At 37.3% G+C, this 19,776-nt stretch overlaps 1 protein-coding gene across 1 annotated transcript in view; it reads right to left on the bottom strand.

Annotated features, from left to right (window-relative positions):
• Positions 1 to 19,776, bottom strand: part of CFAP47 (cilia and flagella associated protein 47) — a 275,659-nt gene that overhangs the window by 79,178 nt on the left and 176,705 nt on the right. Inside the window, 4 exon segments of the mRNA XM_054165734.1 lie at positions 2,328 to 2,432; positions 4,911 to 5,022; positions 9,286 to 9,393; positions 11,652 to 11,827. Coding sequence (XP_054021709.1) covers positions 2,328 to 2,432; positions 4,911 to 5,022; positions 9,286 to 9,393; positions 11,652 to 11,827 — 501 coding nt within the window.

The following is a 19,776-nucleotide window of genomic DNA, read 5'->3' on the forward strand; positions in this document are numbered from 1 at the left end:
ACAGTGACACACACAAAAAAACCCAAACCAAAACAAACCAACCCTTTTAATACAGAAATTATGGGGCAATGTTATTCTAACTACAGTTTTCAGAACCAGTGTAAATGTATGTGAACCACCTTACTCATAGTAAGTAAGAATACACTTATGATGTACAGTGAAGAGGTGGGAGGAGCGTACATATTCATATTTAGTGGTCAGTCTGGAAAACATGACAATCAAAAGTTATAAATGATAGGATAGGCCTGTTTTGCCTGTCCTGTGGCTACTGCTCCTCCTCACTGACTGACTTTGTGATAGAGCTTAAGATCATGAATGCTCAGTGCAAGAAATCAAGAGGAAAACATATTTAAAAACCCAGATTCCTAAGGCAAAGACAGGATTTAATACTGGGCTTACTTTCTCTCTAGTGTTACTGACTAACGTTCTACCTTATACCTGGATGCTAGCAATGTGGTAAAAGAAAAGGATAATGCAGATATTTCAGAACTCTGGGTGTGGGCTATGTTCAAGCTAATCTTTCACTTGTGCTGTCCCAACAAAATTAATTTCAGGTTTTCACAATGATTAGCAGCTAAACTGGGATTCACTTTGTGAAAAGCTTCAAACCAGAAACAGATGAAGGAGGTAATAACACAGGGCAGTTTTCCTCTATTCAGCAAAGAAGCAAATCAGAAATAGTTAAGGCTCATCCTGTAAGTACTGTCACTGATTTTAGATTAGTCAGCTATTCAGCTATCAGATAGCTTCAGTGTCCATTCAGATATATTTAATCAGAGAAATCAAGGGAGGGAAATCAATGTTGGGGCTGGGGGAAAAGGTTTACATTGAAAGTTGTGTAAAGCACCCAGTACTGATGAGAAACATTCTTCGTTAAAAGGGCAGATATATTTGTGCAAATATTCACTGACAGCTACCTGTATAATGCTTAGCAAACTGAAACAGTCTGGGATTTATTTAGTAAGGACTGTAACAGTAAAAAATAAATTAACATTTTAAAAAACTTCAAAAGATTCAGGCATGAAACAAGCAATAAGAAATTACAAAGGTTACACCATGATATCAAAAGCTTTAAAGGTGTCTGGACAAAGCAACCAGAAGGATGGGTTACTGACTGAAGTCCACGGCAGAGGAAAACTTGTGGATTTGCCACTACTTGAAAGATGAACTGCATGACAAGATTCAGGTGACAGGGCTCAATTTCACCCTGAAAGGTTTAAATGAATTGCATTGTTTTATTGCTTCAATACTGGCTGAAAAATGTAATTTTGTGTGTGTGTTTAAAAATGTGGATAAGATTTCTGTGTACCATTAGGATTCAGACAAGATAAGGACGTTTTGTCCTTTTGAACAGGCCTTGGCTATATACTATTCATATGAGAATTGCTGTCTCCTTGGTTTTATCCTTAATAAATATTTAAGAGACAGCCTGAAAATAAATTCTGTGCTAACACCACCTGCAAATAACCTGTCAACATACTTTATCAGGGGGAAAAAAAATTGCCACATCACTTCGTCACTATTTGTTTTCTTCTTATAAAATAATATTTGCTTTCACTGTATCACTTAAGACACTACTGAAAACTCCTGGTAGCACTTAACTGGAGTAATTCATAGCTCAGCAGTTTGTTAGGATATCTGAAAGTCCAAAAAGAATACAGGGAAGAAATTGCACAGAAAGAAAATGCTTGGGTCAGCCATGATGAAATATTATCATTTACATCACATTTTCAGTTTTTCATATTGTTTCCAGCTGGAACTTTTAATCAGCTAGTAGGTCATGTTGATAACTCATGTTTCTTTATTTACTTGTTTCTCATTTCAAATGAAGGAAATTCACAGATTCAAAATGTCCACAATTCTAAGATGCTCAAAGTGAAAAACATTTGAAAAGCAAAGAAAGGAAGAATTCACTTTTTGAAGTGTATGACCTTCCAAAATTCAAATCAGAGAAAAAATAAAATTTTGTTTGGGGGTGGGAAATAACCTCAAGAAATTTGATTTTAGAGGTGACAATGCTAAGAATTGCTGGTCATCTGGAGTTTAAAACAGTAGAACTAATTACCAAGCTAAAATTATTCACCACTTATTCTAGCTCCTGGTCTATTATGCCACCTTTTAATACTGCAAATAGCATAACGTCTGTGTAAAAGTAAGGCTAAAACAAATTACAACTTCGAAACGTCTTTGCGTTTGCTCTTTCATCATGCATCCAGCCATTAAGTTTCAAATTGACCTAAGCACTGAAAACCTCACTTACATGTTTATTAAAAAACATTATCTAATCTGAATTCCAAGTCTTGTCTGCAGCAAACAGAGTCTCATACCTGTGAGCATTTGAAGGTTATTGATGCCTTGTGATTGCCTCTTCCAAGGGCAGATGGACAGAATTGCACAGGCACCTCAGTGGTGGAACGAGGAGCAACAATCAGCTGTACAAATATAATAAAGAAGCAAAAGAAAAACAGGGTGGGGTGGAAATCAATTTTTTGGAGTCTGTTTGTGCTTTGTATTGACAGTGAAGATTTGATTAATATGTTCCACCAGATGCATTCTCTCCCCTCAGTAGGCATAGGCTGCTAAGGCAGCCAAGGGTGTTGCAGTAAACAGTCCTAGTGAGAGTCACTGCACGTTCCTTCTCCAGAAATTACAGAGCTGGTGTTACAGACTGTTCACAGGATATGGGCAGTAGCTCTCAAAAATGCTATTCAAGCATGACTTTGGTGTCTTATCATGCTGATGACACTCAAAGGTTATCACATTGACCTCCAAAGAATGCATGGTAGGCTTTAATAAACTAGTGCTTTGTCTCCCTAAATTAACATTGTAAACAGTGCCTAGTTTTCTCTTCATTAAAGCACAATGCTTGAGCCACAATTGCATGGGGAAAAGCAGAGCTGCTGGACACAATGTGGCCATAAATGTTTTTAAGAACTAGATAAGCAGGGAAAGAATGGAATTATGAATAATAAAAAATCCAAGGTAATGAGACAATGAACATCTAGAATTATTGAATGCATGATTACTACATTCCATTTTTAATTAAAAACAAGTACTAGGGTTTTAATATCATACACATTTAAATAAAGCTTGCATGTAGTAAGAGGACACAAAAAGACAATTGATTGGAATTATTGACACCCAAGCTGTATCTTATAAAATTAATATAATTTACAACTAATAAAGGTCAAAACTACACCCTACAACAGCTAGCACTGACAAGCACTTTTATAAAGGAAATGTCAGCCCTGGAAGAACAGGCTGCTAACAGGCAATGAACAGGAGTTATTGAAACATTAATATTTGATTACTACATTTAATGGTTGCAAGTTACCTAACTGCACTAACAAGCCCTGTGAACACTTCCTTCCTCAGGATTTTGACTGCCTGTGCCTCAGCTCAGGGCTGAGGAAGGCTTGAGCTTATAGCACATCAAGGCAGGGACCTCCACCAGTTGTCCTGTCCCACCACACACAGAGTCAGCAAGCAGGACAGGGATGGAGGCCCATTGCAGCACCAGGACAACTGGCCAAGGTCACAGTGCTGAGGCCAAACCAGAAGCCCCAGAGGGTGAGGCAGGGACCAAAGAGTCTACTCCCAGCCCAGGGCATAGGCCCCTGATAAGGCTTATGTTGCCCTGTGGCATTCCCTGACATCTCAGAGCTGGACCCAGGCAGGGACCACAGGCATCCTTGTCCTGTAAGTCATCTTCTGGGTGTGTCTATAGGATACCAGCACAATTACAGACTGGGGATGCAGGTGTACTTTGAACAACAAACTTTCCTGCTGATGGCACTGGGGGCTAGAATGAGTGGAAGAGAGGGGAGAGCTCAGATGTGTTCAGCTAATACAAAATTTGAAATGCTATTTTTTTCTGTTTTAGGGGGCAAATTGTAAAATAATTAGAGTATTGCCATAAAAGTTTGCTGGTTTGAAGGCATTAACTGCCTTGTCTGTTGAAGGGGCAGTACTGTGTTTTTTTCAAACTTTACAAATTTAATTTTACAGTTTCTACTGCATGACAACACACATTTCTGGAAGGGAAAGTAGGTAAGCCTTATGCACAGGACATGTGGCTTGTTTGGCTGCTACAATATCCGCACCTCCCATATGGGGAGCACAGCACTGCTGCGTGACCCACGCTCCACAGTCTCATACCTCCCTATGACTAGAAAAAGGTACTATTGGCATTTCTTTCCTGTCTGCAAAAGGATTCTTACTGTACTGTTAACCATTAGTCAATAACAAATATTTCCAGAATCCAAACCATCCAGAACTCCAGCCAATCTCAATGGAAAATACAAAAGTTGAGCTCATCTATACAACTCTGAGTCCTTGAAAGGACAAAAATGTTAGGCTGCAAGCTGGAAGGGTTTCTGTGATGGAGGATGAAAAGGAAGTGTACATAATAGTACTGAGAGGACAAGTTTATCACTAGAAATGAGTCTCAGGGTAAAAGAGAGTTTCCACATAATATTATTCCAGTATTTACTTGAAGATTCCTGGTGGCTAAACTATCAAATTCTTATCCAGGGGCCCTGCAAATTGGTTGTAACTTCCATGACCATAACATACTTTCATATTCTTACATTAACATTTTACCTACTCACCTAGTTATGCTATTGTTTCTTAGAAAGTTGTGAATATTCTAATACAGCTAGTTTGCTTACAGATTCTCCTCCTAAAATCTCCTGAACACGAACCAACACTGCAGTCCTCCTCAAAACCATTCTGCAAAGCTTGTGTTGTTTTTTAAGTTTGATTGTTGTCATCTTTAAGCTATAGAATCTCTAGAATACATACTTATAATGCCTCTAATCCTGTACTCTGAACCCACAGTAGTACGTAGTTCAATTTGCTTGGAAAATAAGGCACTCTCTTCTATCAGAAAGCATAGAAATCTTACTTACAGGCTGGTTTGGCTCAGTCTCAACTGAAAAATGGATAGGATTGCTGTTAACAATTTCCAGCTTCAGAGTTTCATGTGTAGGATTAATGAGAGGTATGTATAGATGAGCACACCTGGAGAAAATACATGTATGTAATGACTATTAATTACAATGTTTCTTCCACTGCATTTTATTACTAATCCTTTTTTTTTCTTCTTTCTTGCAAAATGACTACTTTTAAAAGTAAGAATTATTTTTATTGCATTGATATTTTTCCACTAGTACAGACATATCTAAATCCATTAATCAACATTATTAATAATTGTTAACAACAAAAAATAGTAGCAAAACCCACTCTAATACTTCAGTCATTTGTAAAGGAAGAATTTGTTTTGCTTTACTTCCGTTGTCAAGAATTTAGCTTAAGTTAGTTTTTTAAAAGGCCTGTCCAGCTCCCTAAATACTAAATAGGGAGAAAAAACATTTTCAGGGAGAATTGGCCCTCATGTAAATCACTAAAGATGTGGAATCCCTTTTCAGTGTCTACAGTAGCAGTGTAGACTTAAGGCCTTAAACCTGATGCCTACTCTTTAGATAGGTGGATATGGAAATGAAACCTAGTGTCTCACATTTATTTCTTAGGCTCCAATCTACAGATTTGTATCTTGCCTTTCTTTCATTATTTCTGTAGATCTAACTTTGGAATAAAATATTTTAATCAGATAATTCACAGTGCCAAGGACAACAACAAAAAACTGGTTCCAAGAAACAAAATAATTTCAAGTATGCCTTATTATTCTCTAGCCTATTCATGAACTCAGTCTGCCACAAGAAAAACACTGGGCATAAATTAAAGGTAAGCACATAAATGATATCTGTAACTCCTTTTTGTCTAAGCAAAGGTTTAAATGAAAAGCTTGCCAATAGCTTTTGATTTAGTGCCACTAGGCAGCCATTCTTTTTCATCACCTTCTAACACTGAGATCTTAAAAACAAACTAGGTGTTCTACACCAGCCATTTCAATGGAGGCTCTGCCTGCTTCCCTCCTTTTTGTTCCTCTGCATGAACTCAAAATATGTTTCCTTTTGTACAATCATTGCATTGTTCATTATAGCACAATGGTAAATCATTATGCTGCACATGTAGATTATGCATTTTAATGAGTATAGTGGCTGTTCCAGAACAAAGATTGAAGTGTACTGGATTTCCTAAATGCTGTACTTTAAATCAGCTGGCACTCAATTTTATAGGCTGCTATCCTTTATCTTCTAATTAAAGAATAAACAAATTTGAGATCTTCTATAGGGAGTACAGTTTTCAGGAGAATTCATAAGACTCCCCCAAATTCCTCTGTTGTGATCAAAACGATATATTATTTGCCTTTAGCAAATATATGTGACCATAAATCACATTCTCCTTATCACACCAAGGGACACAGAAAAGAGATTCAGGGTGAATCAGTAAAAACAATAAATAAGAAATTTTGAAAAATGAGATACATATATTGGTTTTGCTGTAATTTATCTACCTAATGGATACTCCCTCTAGTCAAAGCTGGGGCAGGTCAACTGCCATATAGTTCCACATAGTTATCCTCTGGAAAAAAATTAGTCAGTTAATCAGAGCTAAATCAGTAAGGAAAAAGAAAATATAAAAATCAACACTCATTAAAGGCAGCATTTCAGTCAAGCTTTACAACTGTAATTTCAGGCCCTAAAACCTGTGTGCAGGTGGGCTCCTTCCAATATACACAAGGGATATAAACCTCCAGCAGCTGAGTGCATGGAATCACAGAATGGTTTGGGTTGGACGGGACCTCCTTCTAGTCATCTAGTACAATGCTCCTTCCCCCCTCCTCCTCCCTCCTATTGGAGGCAGGTAGAATTGGTTTTCACTAGTACTCTTAAAGCATTATATCACTGAGGTCTGAACAGCAGAAAGTAGGGAAACACCAGCAAACTTTCACACAAGAACTTCAGATTCACTTGAAATTCCATTTTTCGTATTTACTGTCTCTAGTCTTTGTTTGTATCTGATCTCTTTCATGCATGATATCTGTCAAATGAAAAACTATGTTGGAGATCTGAAATTTAAGCAAATGAAAACTGTTGGAGGTTCCCCAAATGAAGCCTTCCACTTCATCAAAGTTCATTGAGAACCTCTTCCATCCCACACAAGCTGACTAACCATGGTTATGCTAGAAAAAGTTGTTGCCTATGACAGCGAATTCAAGACCATCATGAACATCTTTCAACCTACTGATCTTCAAGGCTCCATTGTAGAGCAAATAAGAAGGAGGATAAATAAAGACAGAGAATATCAAGAAGAAGGTTTCCTAGAAAGGCTCACCAACCAGAAATGCTTCACATATTTTACAACATTTACAGCCCACATCTCTGGAAACGCTGCAAGGAAGAACATCCATTTGAATCTAAACTAATTGGAAATGTTCTTAAACAGACACCACATAAATGAATGCCTGCATTGCCTTTATATATTCAGCATACATTAATGCAACCAATTTACTTGGACTATCTCATCTTGTTAACAGGTAAAGCAGTTCTCAGTAATTTCGCTCAGTGCCATGATCAATTGCCATTGTCCAAAACCTCTGCACTTTGAGAAGAGGTCATTATGCTGAGAATGGAATAGAAATACATTTTTGGAAAAAGGAGAGTGTTGAAGGAAATAAGCAAACAGAAAGCAGGAGAGTTTATAAAAACAACAATATGGCTGATAATGGAAAGAGGAAAGGGAAAAAAAAACAATTCTGTTAGATTTGTGTGGCAGTTTGGGCTGAGTGCCTCCTGCTGCTGCCACACGGGGTGTACCTCTGGTTCCCCAAGTGTCCAGCCCAGTGGGTGGACACAGGAAGCTGCGTATTCCATACCCATAATGTCCTGCTCCCTATAAATCCATCAGCAAGGTCTCACACTTCCTCTTTCTCCCCTTGCTGCTCCCATGGGAGATGCTCCCTATCTAGTAATGGAAAGGGAGTTATCTCAAGACCTCTTAGGCCTGGCTAGGCCTAATGCCAAGAGGAGAAGGGCAATCTCAGATCTGGCCAGCTGAGGTTAGCCTAACAGTGAAGTGGGGGAAGAAAGAGCCCTGGGGGGTTTGGGTGTACTCTCAGATAAGGAGAAGGGAAATTTTGGGAGGCTTTCTCTGTATGCTGTGAGGGACTATGTATGCTTTGGGATCTCTTTTGTCACTATGCTTGTAGCAACTGTAAAAACACTCACTGCTTTTCCATTTAAACTTTCCATCACTTCTGCAATCCATTTGTGTGAGTCTTATCATTTTCCTGCCCCGGTGGGAGGCAACGGAGGATCTGCCTCAACCTGGGAAAATTTGTTATACTGCTTTATGCACATATAAAGATATATGAAAAAGAGTACTGCTAATTTCCTGGTTTACATTCTTGTTGTTGCTAAAAATTAAACCAAATAGTACTTCTTTGTTCTTCCACCACTTTCCACCCAGAGCAGATATTGATGAGGTAATTTGCATATGCACAGGAATTCCAACATGGATCTACTTGCAAAGAGAAAATAAATCTCATTTGAAAAAACAAAACACGGAATTAAATGAATTTCAGATTGTAGTTTTGACAGGAAAATGTAATTAAGGGAGCTAATCCTTTCCAACATACATTTTATTTGCAGGAAGGACAACTTGCTATTCTCAGCCAGATTGCTTGTGCATGTAGTTCATGTGGAGTGTATGTAAGAGGAAGTTATGAATACTAAAGAGTCTGTCTGAAAAGGTTTTATTTCTAACTCCTAACTGTGTCAGCCTACATAGTAGAAAAAAGTATGGTGGTTTTTATTTTCACTCCAGCCAGCCCAGAATTGTAAAGTAAAAATCAGGAATTGGCTGAAAATTATGCAATCAAAATGCAAGATGAAATTTTTATCAAACCAAGAACTGTTAATTTGTCTGCTCTACGTAGCTAATTCTTTTAACACTTGCAGTGTTCCAAACATGTCTACCTTCACAGTCAGCTGGACAGAAGTTTTGTTACTTTGCCTTTTCTAGAGAGGTTAGAAGGAAATAACAAGCATTTGTAAAGAACAACTGTCAGCTATATTCTAAGCTCAGAAAGAGAAAAGAAATAGAAAATAAAGCAAGCCTAGAGATCTTTATGATAAAATCCTGCAGTATTTTCAAAGTAATTTCAATATAAAGACTTCAGAGAAAGTTTACATAGAGGATACAATTCCATTTTGATTGTTCTGCAAGAAGAATTTCACACATACATCTATGAAAATGACCTGCAAACTCCCATAGTACACATACAGCATTATTTTTTGCTTGCTGTTGTAAACAGTTCACGTGTTTTCCATGATACTTCAAAACAGTGCCCAAGTTCAGCACTGTGAAACACATACTTACTTTCCAAGCTCACATTTTACTTCGGGCAGTCTAGTTGGCAACGGTTTCTCTACAATCAACTTCAGTGCATACCAAAACTCTCCAACCGTATCTGACAGAAATATGACACTAAAAACAGATATATAAGCTTAATATAACACAGCTTTTGTGCACCCGATCAAAAATCTGCAGATTAAAATTCAAGAAAAAATGAATTCAACATAGCAAATTCTTTAATTAGCTCCCAGTTTTCCCATAACACATCTTGCTGGTGTCTGAATTCAGCTGCCAAAACTAATAATGTTTACAATTACTGATACTACAACATCTCTTCTTCATCTTTCTTTTTAGCATAAAAAGTTGTTTGTCAGTTGTGTTTGTTGTTTCTTTTTGAAAAAACAAAACTCAAAAGCATTTCAACTTCTAACCTACAACAGCAAGCTTTAATTTCATTTCAATGTCACAATATTTTCTTTCTAGCCATTTTGAAATCATAGTACAAAGACACAGAAATAGTACTGACTGATTTTAAAAAGAAAATTCTTTTCATACCCAGCGATGAAAATCAAGGAATAGACATGATATAGATACACTTATATAAGCATGACAAGGAGCTATGCTTCAAAAGAATACTGAACATACAGGTTTGATATACAATCAAATGTTGTCATGACTGACAATTGCTTGCTGCTAGGTGAGATATGTACAGCAGTATACTCCTGTCTCAGACATCCTAACACAATCCTTTCCTACTGCAGATTTCTTTTTCTGTTTCCTGGTTTTCTAAGTAGCAGAATCATCATAACATTAAACCAGAGCACTGTAAGCATATAAAAATTTACATTAAATGCACTGTGCAAGCCCATGACCCACTAAGGACCAGTTCTTGTTCTAAATGATAGCTAACTATGCCTGATCAATGACTTTATAGTTCCAGACTATCCTTAGTGCCAACAGAGCCTTCAAAGTGAGCATAAAAAAAGCTTAGGAAGGAATCATCCATCTGAAAAGGTGCACCTGCCAGAAACACTTTTACAACACTCTACCCAGCTGCTACCATAACAAAGGAAATAGAGCATGGCTTCAGGAAAAAGAAAGGTAACAGCATGGATGTACCATGGAAGTACCTCTGTCCAGCTGTAATTGCAGTCTGTGGGAGCTATTGCAACTTAAAGCAGCTATTAGAAAGCTTTCTGGTCGGTACTGCTCAATTGTACTGAAAATGTACAGGTGTGATTTATGTCATGGTCGCCTATGTTCCCCCAAGTCCCAACCTACCAACTGGCTGAGCTTAAAGTTTTGCTAGTTAAAACAAAACTTTATCTTGTAATTTGGAATACAAAAAAAAAATAGGTCTGTACTCATGCACAGCTTCAGAATGGATAATTTATACAAATTCCTATGGAAAAATAAATATTTACTAGATTGATAACTGTAGTTGTTCTTATAAATCTGTATTGCTTGAAAGCTGCACTGTACACTGATACCTGCCATTATCCTGGTCTTTGGAAAACTCAACATATGCAAAATGAACAAAACTTTGAAACAGATGGATTTTGGCTTTGTAAATATTTGGTCCTTGAACACAGGACATCTGTCTCTGCCCTCCTGATAAAATGCCACCTCATCTTCCTTCCCAGCCTCCTATTTTTGCCAGTCAATCAATATAACTGAAAATCAGAGAGTTGTTTTTCAATCAGCCCTTCATGTAAATGATGCTTTGCTTACCAAATTCCAGGAAAATAAGTTTTGCCATGCTGCACTTTTCAGTTATTTTCTGAACTGGTTTAGCTGAATCTATGACTAAGAGGTCATCTGTCTTTTTAGTGCTAATTATCACATCTGCATGTTTTCATTGGTGTTTCCAATGTAATGAACAACTTGTAATTTAAACCCTCTCCATATTCATTTAGTAGATCACTGTTGCTTAGCAGAAAATTCTGAAGCTAAATGGATTTATGTGAAGACTGTTAAAGAGTTCTTCACTTGGTTTTAGTTATGCTGTTACAGTTTTGTTCCTTTTCAGAAGAAAAACTAAATCATATTATTCTCTTTATGGTATTTACAGATTTTAAAACTGACAATTCATCTGAAGTATTCAGGAGGGACATCTAATATTAATTTCTAAAACAATGTTCTCTCAGTTCTAGTGAACTAGAATAACCAGGGGTTATTCTACTGCCTGCTGCTTCGGTTTTTCTTCTCAGAGGACAGGTGTTATTTGGGATAAAATATATTTAAGGTTAGGGGGGAAAATCAATTTATTACCTTTTATGGTTTTGGGTTTTTTTTAGAACAGTGTCTACAAGTGATTGAACTTTTAATGTAAGTAGTTCACTTATTTGTACAAGAGTCAGAACCACAAGTATCCAAACTTGGCAACTTACCTTCCATTTGAAGTGCCAACAGCAGGTGGGGATATCTTCACTTGATACAAAAATGTTTGTTTAGGCCCAAGAGTGAAAGTCTTTTGTCCAGAAAGTGACTGATTCTCCAGCACCACGCTCATCTGGAGAATTTCATCTGCAGGATTAGTGATGGGAATTTGAACATCAATAGTATCCTAGGGGGAAAAAAAAAAGAAAAAAAGGCCATTACACATAAAAGATCTTTCTCAGCCAAACATAAGATGCTTATTCCTGGTTTATACTTATGTAAACACAGTCTGCACTTTTGTTTGAGGTGTGAACTAACCCAAAAAGAAAAGCTGTGGCAAGCAACACTTCAGCCAATATTCAAACTGTAAATATATAGAAGAAATAGCCCCATTCTTCCTGGCTGGTCTGCATTCTAACAAGCTACTTGACCTTCCAAGAAATGGTTGAGGCTTGCGAAAATACACGCAACCACATAAACACTCCAAATCATCTCCCAACAACCAAGCAGAGACAAATGATTAAGGCTGAATTCCACAGGACCTGTTCCTATCAATTTATGTTACATCTTAACCCTTAACATAAAACATCACTATAATAAACATTCTGTCTCCCTTTCCTTTTTGCCATTTCCCTTATTAGTGACCTTTAAATCTTTCTGTTTAAAGTCTATGAAAACTTCAGGTAAGGACCATCTTGATCATCTGGAAAACATGGCTGCTATTAAAGATTTATATTAAATTCCAGTCACTATAATAAAACAGAGACAAACTGCAGCCTGATTTGACAAATATGCTTACTTTGCACATTTAACAGCCTTAATATGAACAGAAATTGGGCAGAGGTAGCTCATTCTGCACAGCTGCCACCATGCACAAATACAGGCTGGGTGCAGAGTGGGTTGAGAGTAAGTCTGGAGACTTGGGTGTATTGATTGATGAGAAGCTCACCATGAACCAGCAGTGCACTCATGCAGCCCAGAAGGCAAGTCATATCCTGGGGTGCATCAAGTGTGGACAGCAAGTCAAGAGAGAGGATTCTTCCCCTTTGCTCTTGTGAAACCCTCACCTTGAATACTGCATCCAGTCCTGGTGTCCCCATCATAAGAAGGACACAGAGCTGTTGAAAAAAGTCCAAGGGAGGGCCACAAAGAATGTTAAGCCTACAGAAGACTCCAAGAAGAACTTATAGCTGCTTTCCAATACCTGAAGAGTTCCTACAGAAAGGCTAGAGTGGGACTTTTCATAAGGATATCTAGCAACAGGACAAAAGGAAATAGTTTCAAGCTGAGGGAGAGTAGGTTTAGTCTGGATCACCTTGGACAAGGGTGGTGGGAATAGGTTGCCCAGGGAGGCTGGGGATGCCTGCCCCATGTGGGTGCTCAAGGACAGGTTGGATGAGGCCTTGAGCAGCCAAATCTTGTTGAGAGGCCTCCCTGCCCATGGCAGCGAAGTTGGAGTAGATGATTCACTAAGGTCCTGCCCAACCTGGGCCATTCTATGACTCCATGATTTCATTTTTTGGCAGCCCTGGAAACACTGCTACGCTGGTACCCTATGTGTGTAAATATCAACAGACTTTAGGAAATTAAACACTTTTAAACAACAGGAAGGAATATACTAATGAAGGAAATCCACTGTCACAATTCAGGATGAAGTCCTGCAGTTTCATATACCTATGTTCTATTTAGATATGTTAACCTATACAAAATATGCAAAACCCAACCTCAAATATATGCATTTATTTTGATGCATTTATATTTGCCTCTATCCCTGCTTTGGTCTCTTTTCTTTGCTCTAACCAAGCAGTTTATTTCAAAATGCAGGGCTGGAGATTTTCTAACATCTGGTGATTTTGTTCTCACAGCAAAAAAAAGTGCAATACGAAAGGACAGAAGACAGAATACCTATTAAAATTAACAATACACTAAAAACTGAACATGAAATACTTTATAACTCCACACACAGCTGCCTCACTCTGTTTTCAGTTTGCCTATGATGTGGTAGCCTTCTATATATTTACATATATAGAAAATCATTACTAGAACATACATAAAATACATTTAATGTTCTACAGATGGCAAGATTACACCAACAATTTAAATCATTCAAGTGCCTTGCATCCATAAGATGGAATTTAAATTTGCCATAAAGTATTTTAAAGCTCAGATTAATACTTTCCACCGGTGCAAACAAATTTCTAAATCTATCTACCATTTTATTGCTAAAGGCTTCATAACAATTTTATAGTAAAACATCTACATGCCGTGTTGAAGAAACACTTTTACAGTAAAAACGGAAATATCGGATGGCTTATTCAGGAAAAAAAAGCAGCAACTAGGAAAGAAGCCTTTGTAACATAGTAGACAAAGGAGATTTTCTATTGCCAACATTAGCCCAATGTAAAACAGTGCTTCCTTGCCAGTTTAAAGCCTAGGATTATGAATTCCCCTGGAATTTCCCAGTAAATTTTCCTTGAATTGTTACAAACATCTCAAGGAGCTGCTAGTCCATGGACAGGAATAGGAGTAAATGTATATTTATCAACATAATGTTTCTAGATTGTATATTTCCAGGCCTTGATGGATTGTCATGGAAGCGTAGTACTTGCACAAATAACAAAATGCCCTTGCAATTGCTGAGTATTATTTTTCCTGAAAGTATCATTTTATCAGAAAGACTGCAAAGGAACAACATCATAAGCGAGTTCCAAACACATTTTAGGCACTAATTTAGATCCACATTTCAGTGTTGTGTTTTTTATAAACATTTTGCCAGAAGAAAAAATTTTAAGTTGAAAAAAGAAGGGAACTAATCTTCTTCCTCAAACTGCTTCTTGCATCAAGACTGCCAGTCTCCAAGATAGAGTCATTCTGGTGCAGTATTGCCATGGTTTTATTCCTTTGTGATGCACCTCGTGTCCAGTGCAGGTCATTTTCAATAATGTAACATCAAGTAAAATAAAATGAAAAGTGAATAAGAGATAGCATTTATTCTCTGTGGAACTTGAAAACTGCTTAAACTTCATCCTATATTAACAGCCAGAGCCTATGTATAGGTGTAATACTCTTAACAAGATTTTGTTTCAAAAGATGCTCCCCAAGATCAATCGATCTTTTGTAATACTATGTTTGCTGAAATGTTTTCCTGATGTATTTTATATCAAAGGTTTTCTTTTAATCCCATTCTCTGCATCCTTCTTAGCAGCTGGACCTAAAGTATTTAAGTTCCTAATAGGTAGTTTTACATTTTATTAAAGTATCCACCGCACTGAATTGTTGACTCATCCTGCTCTAACTTCAACAAGATATCCTATAGGAAGTTGGACACATTCTAAAATTACTGTGCATAACACTTCTCTGTGTTCAAACTTCACTAATAATAAGAAGAGGCTGAAGGGCGACCTGATCACTGTACAACTGAAAGGAGGTTGTAGCAAGCCTCTTCTCTCTAGTAACCAGCGATAGGATGAGAGGAAATGGCCTCAAGCTGCAACATTGGAGGTTTAGATTGGATATCAGAGGAAACTTCTTCACTGAAAGGGTTATTGAACACTGGAATAGATTTATCAGATAGTTGAATCTGAATCACCATCATTGGAGGTTCTTAAAAGACACAGATGTGGTACTAAGGGATACGGTTTAGCACAAGATTTGGTAGTTAAACAATGGTTGGACTTGATCTTAAAGGTCTTTTCCAACTGAAACAATTCTATGATCTTATTCTAGCCATCATCAGCTGTCAATAAAATCACTATCTGGCCAAAGTTTTTGACACTAATTGCATTTCTTAATGCTTTAGAATAATTGCTTTCAATTAAAATCCAGTCCCATTAAGGAGATAGCATTCATTCCCCATTTGTTTGCAGCTTTTCTAGTCCATGGATCTTGAGGGGGATGCATTTGTGCTTGCTCCCAGGACTGCCATGCTATTTTTATAGAAATAAATTTTCAAGTCAGGTAAGTGTTAAGAAAGTTATTTTGTGAGGTGTGGTGAGAAAGTGCAGCAGAAATTCTTTCTTTATAGGCCCCTGTCCAAATCATTGCTTTGGACTGACAAGCAACAAGTGCCTTCTTTATCTGTGATGCACCTGATGACAAGCAGGAATGTTGTTTATGCAGAGTTAACTTGCAGTGGTGAGAATACTCCTGAAAAAAGTAGATCTTGCCCTTCTATCTTCCACAGATGCAGAAGGAGAAGAGCTTTCAGCGTTGCCATCAGTGTGTTTACATTTCAGTAGTAGGAGTTAATGTAGGCTCTCGTGCTGTATCCTCATTATTATTCATATGCATTTTTTGGAATAAAGAGGTTCAAGTGAGTTGATCAGCAGAGCTGATGACAGAGTTCCAAAGCCACAATGAACATAGTTCATCCCAGTTTGGGGAAATTAGTTTTAGAAATCAGAGCTGTCTCTTAAACTGTTTGATGCAGCATGCACCTTACCTCACCACTTCTTTCCAAGCACACTTCTAATCCAGACCCACATGTCCACACTCAGTTGGACCTTTCTCACATTGATGATTCAGGCACAGGGAAGACATAACCTACTTGAGGCAGCTAGTCCTTCCAGCTTCCTAGTCACTCATAAGTTAATCTTTGTGGAGTGTACCACCTTACTCACCATACTTCCCTCTCTCCGTGATGTAAACTAAATGCCAAGATAACCCTCTCCTTTCTATATAGAGTTATGACCACAGAGAATCACAGCACTGCCTTTATCTTCACACTCTATGTTTCCATTTCAGTCAGCATATTTTGCCTTACAAATTACCAGCTTGCAGTGAGGCACCAACTGCTCATCAACAGTTAAGTCTTTGTCAGAACAGCAAATTGAAGTACTCAAAATCTAGGACTAAGCACCTTGAGCAAATTATATATTTGTAAAACTTGCTTAGTAAGGAGTCCACTGTTACCACCATTACAGCACAAGAAACTAACCAGAATTAAATAATGTGCACAAGGCACTTAAAATCAGAGGCTAATAGTGCCATGGATTATAGGTGTACATTTACATACAAATTTACATATAAAAATCTTGCTGAATTAAGTGTCTTTTAGCTGAAATGTGCATTGGAGCCTAAGTAATAATGGCCTAAACCAAAATTTGGATGATGAGTTTATAAGCTATTGTAAGAATTCTAAGTTTGCTGACTAAAAATACCACACTATTAACCCCTTCATAGGGACTAGACATTATACCAAGCAAACCAACTAGGAAAACAATGTTTTGCAATAGATGATTGCTAAAGATGTCTTTCTGAAATTGAAGGAGAGGACTGCAAATGCATTACATTCTGTGACTGAAGCTATCTATGATGTCCTCATGTTTCTCCATCATGCATACTGAGAAACCCATACCAAAGTGATATTACAGTAAGTTAAATACAGGTAGGAAAAACTAATGAACTAAATAATACACACATATCTGGACATCCATGAAGCACTGTTTTGAGTTTTGTTCTTCTATATAATGTTTCTGCCTTGGTATAAATAGACAGAAGCAGGTGTAGCAAAGACAAGTCAAATTACAAGAGAAATCGCAATTTAATACAATCATAAAACAAACCAACCAACCAAACCAAACCAAACCAAACCAAAAACCATGACAAGGGGATACAGACTGACTCCAAGACAAAGTAATATCCCAGATTCCCACAGCTGAGAAAGTAATAACTATGCTCACATCTTAATGAGTATTCTTTTGCATTTGTGGCCATCTCTGTGCCCACATAGCTTGAAGCTCAGCAATTGTCCATCCTGAGACCACAGGCAGATTTTCTTTTCAGCCCCAGCAGTGTGAGATGAAGAAATTATCAATTACAGCTACTTTTCACCAAACTCTGTACTGAAGGCTGGCACTTCAATGATGAGTTCAGTTGCCTCAGCCACTGTGTACAGTAACCTGGTTTATCGAAGCTGAATCAGAGCAGAAAGCACAACTGAAAAACAGAAGAGTAGGCTGACCTTTTCCATTACCACAGCCAATCTACAAGAAGGTATCTGTAATGGCATTAATGTAACAAAGGACCACATGCTTCAGAGCATTTTACAGGACAATAATTTACATCTACTTTCACAACATAGCTTTTGGAAAGCATGACTACACAGCTGACAGATTTCAATACGGCTCCTATTCATCATTCTTATAGGTCAAGTTGCCATGCAGATACATGTAGTATATGAGGTGCCGATGACAGAAGACATGGTTTGAATCAAGCCAGTAATTGTATTTATAGTCCTCATTCAACTGGAATATTTTGGGTACCTGACACGTCAGTAAATTCAGACTGCATCTCTCAAAAAGAAACATTTCTCTTCTTTTTCAGAATGTTTTGTCTGCTTCACAGACACCTTCAGTGCCAGAACAAAATACCAATGCCAGTATCATTAAAAGCACTAGAAGGTGTAACAGTTCTAAGTTAGAACTAACCTGTTCTTAGTGAAGGCACAACAGCCATCAGTTACTACTGCATTTTTAGAGAGCCAATTATGTCTTGTTGGCAGGTAACACACAATTCTTCCTCAAGCATTTCATGACACAGAGATGCTTGCCCAAAATCAGACTCAAAACTCACAATCACAATTTGTAACCAGTCCTTTCTTTCAGGAAAGACAAGGAATTGTAAAATTTAGGATACTTTGTTCCCAAAAAGCTTCCAATATATTAGGTAGAGAATTAGAAAAACCTGTCTTTTTTCAAGAGTTTCTCTACATCTACACTAAATCTTACCCATAGAGATCTTTGTGAATGTGAGTTAGGGTAAGTATTCAAGCAAGTATTTGGCACTGAATTATTTATCCAAGGAATTCACTATTAACCCTGGACTTGGAGTGCACACAGTATTACAAAGTTTAATTCTTCAGCTTATTGTATATCCCCATATAATGCTACAACAAAAAGTTTGCTGCAATTATTTTGTGCTGGTCACATTGATTTGTTTTAAAGTGCTATATGAAAGTTACAGTAGTACTGTAAACACAGAACTCCAGCAGATAGACATAACTGCAATAAAACAGACCTTGGGAGTCTAGGAGAGTGCTATGATTTCTTCATAGTCATATTAAAGTTGGCAACTGAAACAACAGAATTACTTCCGGGTACTTAGTCTAATATAATTTAATTCACTCTATTAGCCACAGAGACTGATATTTGCACCATGGACACACTGTCCTGGATTTAAAATTTGGTGTGGTGAGGTTAGAAAGCTCTCTCTTGCATGAAACAACCAACTTGATCAAGCCTATGACAGTGAAATGCAGAGGTACCAGTTTGCTCAGAACTGATCAAGAAGAGGCAGTGACCATCATTGCCTGTATTCTTGAGACTTTCAGAAAGTCTTGGCAAAAAATAAACTTATAATTACCTACTAGAAAGTAGTGATACTATGGTAAAATAGCAGTAATGATCAATTATTATAATACTTCCATCAATGTTAATGACTCCTGCTATACTTGTGGAAACAAATGTTCTACTATGTGCTTCTACTCCCAGCTCACGCTCATATGAGCTAATTAAAAGTACTTCTTTACTTTTTAAAACTAGTAACCAGCTTTAATATTTCATTTTATTCCATTTTTATGACCGTATTAATGAGATAATTTGCTTCCCAGTTATGTCATTTACCATCAAGATACTCTATCAGCAGAGGTAAAATGCTAATTAATTTTTGGCTTAAATACTGCACCTAATGTTGTACCTCTTGTACTCCATAGGTCTAAAAAGACATTTTTAAATAAACATTTTACTTTGCAATTTAAAAAACTGATACCATAATTATTAGTGGCACAAAACATATGGAGGCAGAACAAAGCTGAATTTGTTAGGGTTTGTTCTGAGAATAACTTTTTCTCCTGAATTTTCCAAGAAAAAGAAATTCTTATTGACAGGTGAAGTGCCTTGGATAATAAAAACTTCCTCTCCCAAATCCTAGACACTGGGCTCTTTAAATCAACTTTTATTTTTGGCATATCTCTGGATTCTCAGGGGCCAGAGTATCACTATTACAGTGCAAAGATGATTTCTTAAACTTTCACAGGTTGTCTAGAAACAGAAATATATAAATACAAATCTGAAGCAACAGTCTCTATATGAGTTCTCTAGTTCTATGCCTTTAAGCCATACTATGGCTTAAAAGATA

Source organism: Dryobates pubescens, chromosome 12, assembly GCF_014839835.1.
Source record: "Dryobates pubescens isolate bDryPub1 chromosome 12, bDryPub1.pri, whole genome shotgun sequence".
Lineage (NCBI taxonomy): Eukaryota > Metazoa > Chordata > Aves > Piciformes > Picidae > Dryobates > Dryobates pubescens.